Below are 4016 nucleotides of genomic sequence, written 5' to 3' on the forward strand. Positions count from 1 at the left end.
CGCTTGCATGTGAATGCACTTTTATTCATTCTAATGCACTAAAGTCATAGAACTTGAATAGAACTATTAATAGAAAAGGAATATGGATGTCGAACTGTGAGCAAGCCTAAAGGACAGAAATGTCTTTTTATCCTCTTTCATTCTTTTATTGGCATATGCGCAGAAAGAAGAAAAATTATTAATTTAAAGAAAAATTATTGATTTAAGAAAGTTATTGCACCTTTTTTGGAACATATCAAATCATGCGACGCGAACCAAACCTCTACTTTTGTTCCGCGTTGTCTCTCATGTGTGTGACTACCTCTAACAATGAACCGTGAAACACGGGGCGGAATTCATAGTCCATTTTTATTTTAAAACGTCTTATGCATGATCTATAATGTGCAGTAACAGTAATTGATTAAGGAGTAGTAAAAATCGACCAATCATAGTTGATTATTTTTCTCACATTCAATTATGATTGATCGATTTCTACGCCTACTCCTTAATATACTATGCCCATTGTAGAATGGGCTTAAATATAATGTCTTAAAATGTTAATACAATCCTTGGATTGACTTACTAGATATTTTAAGGTTGACTTAAGAGTCTTAAATGTAAGAATCGACTATAAATACCGATCTGTTTCACGTCATGAAGTTCGTACTGAATCTTTTCTTACACGAGGAAAAGCTTTAATAGCGTATTCGACCCGATCGAGGATTTATAGCAACCTAGATTGGATTAATGTCGTTGTATGCTCTCCTATTGGTAAAATATGTAATATCAATCAATAGTAGAATGTTTGTCAACCTAACCTAAATGGGAGCGAATCCGTTCGAATCGAAAACGCTATAAAATTTTAAGACCGAAGCATAAACTAAACACGACTTTAGTCGGATCTAGAGTTCCTAGAAAAACAAAGTTTGAGCCCCTATTCTAGAAAAATATCGCTTATCGAAAAACGAGGGAAATACTATAGCATACATATATTATAGCATTTCTCTAGTTTTTAATACGTGATACTTTTCAAGAATAAGTCCCTTGGTCATGTTCTCAAAATGTCAAATAAACGTAGTGAGGAGATATGTTCTTAGTGCATGTTCTTTACATGTTCGTACTTAGAAGTTAATTCTACAACGAGGATGAATCGAGACGAATATGTTTGTCTCGAGTATTGCATTATCCCCAATTTTTGTTAAGGGCTTTTTTTCTATACAGCACAGAATTTGTAGCAATATTGTGGCAAAATTTCTGCAACATTGTTGCAACATGTAACAGTGTTGCTGTAATTTTTGTGCAACTTTGTATTGTAGAGGTTGTTTTGATTTCGTTTCACATTTCGTTTCTATTATTCTCCCATCGGCGCCTTTTTTTTAAAGGAGTGCGTGGAACACACACTGGTCATATCATCGTTTGAAATTATATTTTTAAAATTTTATATTTTTATTAAACAGATTATATTTCTTCATAACTATATTATTTCTTTATAATTATAACATTTCCTTATTATGATTATGATTATAATATGAAATATACATTAGTAAAGAATGTTTCGTATTATTTCATGTTTTTTCCATAAGCGCGCCATTTCCTTACATTGTAATTCGTGCTACCATAGTAAGGGCAAGCTAACATGAGCCAATATCGAAAATATGGGCCGATGACCAAGCTCTGTTTTTCTAAGGTCTCTAGCGCATATTTCATCGTTTCATCTTCATGTTCGATCTCCTTCTTTTTATCTTCTTTTTACTCTTTTTACTCTATGGCTTATGACAGATTTCGTAACCTCAATAGTGATAGACTTGAACAAACTTATTAATATTTCATTTCGCGAAGCAGAATACTGTGTTTTCTTACCACATTTTTTCGTATCATACAAAAACACGTCAAATAAGTATATTTTTATCAAGATTCGTGGTGAATTCGTGGTGTGATTCTAAATAATTACAAAGAGGCAAGAGAGTTTAGTTTAGGAGGAATAAAAAGGAGCAAGAAAGTTTAGGAGGAATAAAAAAACATCTTTTTCTCAATAAAATGTCGATGCTATTTCGAAGGATTGTTAGCAAGTTACAAAGAGTTACGTGTCCTCCGTTGAGATATTGCATGACTGTAGAAAATCAAGTAAAAATTGAAGATATCGTTCCAATTATATCTGAGATACAATATGATGACGAAAACAATTTCTATCAAAAGCCTCGGCAAGTATGGCTAGAGAATTTAAATACCATAGAGGAGAAGAAATTGGGTTTAGTTACTTTACACCCACACATCTACGCTGCTGCACCCCGTATTGATATTATTCATCAGAATGTAAGATGGCAGAGAATGTACCGCTGGGTCGTAAGTGTATTGTGTAATTATATTTGTGTCAAGTATTCGATATTTATATCGATATATATTTGTTTACAGTCTTATGCACATACAAAAACACGTGCTGAAGTCCGAGGTGGTGGTAGAAAGCCTTGGCCACAGAAAGGAACAGGACGAGCTCGCCATGGAAGTATACGTTCACCATTGTGGAGAGGTGGTGGAGTAGCGCATGGTCCTCGGTCTCCAACGCCGCACTTTTACATGTTGCCATTTTACACCCGTATAGCAGGTCTTACGGCAACATTATCTGTGAAACTCGCTCAAGATGATTTACATATAATCGATGAATTGGAAATTCCAACGTCGGAACCCTCCTATATAGAGCAGTTAATCGAGGAGAGAAATTGGGGACCATCTGTTCTTTTTATAGACAGCTATGATATTATGCCTACAAATATTACACTAGCTACTGATCAAATTAAGCATGTCAATATAATGCCTCTTTATGGTAAGTGTGAATTGCAACATGCATAAATTTCATACATAAATTTTACGAATTCTGATATCTAACCTAATAATACAAATCACAGCCGTATAAAAATTCACATAGATTAAGTTAAATATGCTTGAGCAATGAATTTTAGAGAGTCTGTATAAATGTGTATAAATCATTTAAATATTCTAAGCTTTCATCTTTATATGTAATTATATCTTATGATTTCAATGAAAACAAGTTTACTCCCAACATTTTAAGATGTTTTTGAACTTATTGAGTTCAGTATCTAAATTAATCAGAATGAAATGATCTTTTAATTAGTAAAGGAGATGCTTATTATCGTCTTCTTTAATGATTCCTAATAAATAACAACATTAATATGTGTCATATACTGAAGCCTTACATCTATTTTTTTTCATGTATATAGGTTTGAACGTATATAGCATGTTGAAACACAACACTCTGGTACTTACGGAAAAAGCAGCTAGACTAATAGAAGAAAAATTACTTTATCATTTACATAGGGCAGACAATAGTCAATTATTACGTCCATTTAAACTTAATCAATAATAAGAAACGATTTTTAGTGAAACTTTGCAATTAGAAACTTATGCATATATATGTATATTACTGATTATATATACAGATTGCATTGCTTGTGTATGTACATATTTTAAGTATTACTTTACAAATTAAATCATTAAAAAATATTAAAGTAAAACAATTTAATTATTGTCATATTATTATTTAACAAATCAATTTTCTATAAGTGTAATTCATTTTCTTCTATAGATGTATCCTTCCTTCTCTTAAGACAATTTGTTATTACATCTGTCATTTCCTCTTTAATATCGGCGTATGTATCATCGACTTTTTTGAAAGTGGCTAAAATTAAAAAATATATATTTTACAGGAAAAATTTTAGCATATACATTCATAACTGACATTGTGACAATTTATGAATCTTACCATAGGATGTGGATCTGTACCAAGCATCTTTTCTCGTACAGCCCATCTTACTTTTGAATGCTTTGCTTCTCCAGGAAAAGATATCCGCTTCCATTCCTCTTGATACTTCTGATAAAGAGCAACAGGGTCACACTTCTTGTTAATATTTTTCTGTATCTCCGATTGTAATCTCCATGGTCGAATAACTGTATACAAATAGCTCGAATATAAAAATGGAAAATCCTTAAAGATTTTAACAAAATTATATATATATATATAT

General features: G+C 31.9%; 2 protein-coding genes across 3 annotated transcripts in view; one reads left to right on the forward strand and one right to left on the reverse strand.

Annotated features, from left to right (window-relative positions):
- Positions 1-612: 612 nt before the first annotated feature.
- On the forward strand, positions 613-3517 carry LOC108689315 (39S ribosomal protein L4, mitochondrial). 2 transcript variants are annotated; one of them, XM_018196046.1, is made up of 4 exons: positions 613-638; positions 1759-2322; positions 2392-2800; positions 3216-3517. In XM_018196046.1, the coding sequence occupies exons 2-4, from the start codon at positions 2017-2019 to the stop codon at positions 3356-3358; spliced, it is 858 nt and encodes a 285-aa protein (XP_018051535.1). In that variant the 5' UTR covers positions 613-638; positions 1759-2016; the 3' UTR covers positions 3359-3517. The 2 variants fall into 2 exon arrangements, with proteins under 2 accessions (XP_018051535.1, XP_018051534.1); XM_018196045.1 differs by lacking the exon at positions 613-638 and having other exon boundaries at positions 1612-2322.
- Positions 3518-3548: 31 nt separating this feature from the next.
- Positions 3549-4016, reverse strand: part of LOC108689317 — a 1558-nt gene continuing 1090 nt past the window's right edge. Inside the window, exons 3-4 of the mRNA XM_018196048.1 lie at positions 3758-3961; positions 3549-3673 (exon numbers count right to left, since the gene is read on the reverse strand). Of these exons, the coding sequence (XP_018051537.1) occupies positions 3623-3673; positions 3758-3961 (255 nt within the window). The 3' untranslated portion in view covers positions 3549-3622. The remainder of the gene's footprint in view (positions 3674-3757; positions 3962-4016) is intronic.

The sequence above is a fragment of the Atta colombica genome, unplaced genomic scaffold, assembly GCF_001594045.1.
Source record: "Atta colombica isolate Treedump-2 unplaced genomic scaffold, Acol1.0 scaffold269, whole genome shotgun sequence".
In the NCBI taxonomy this organism is placed as follows: Eukaryota; Metazoa; Arthropoda; class Insecta; order Hymenoptera; family Formicidae; genus Atta; species Atta colombica.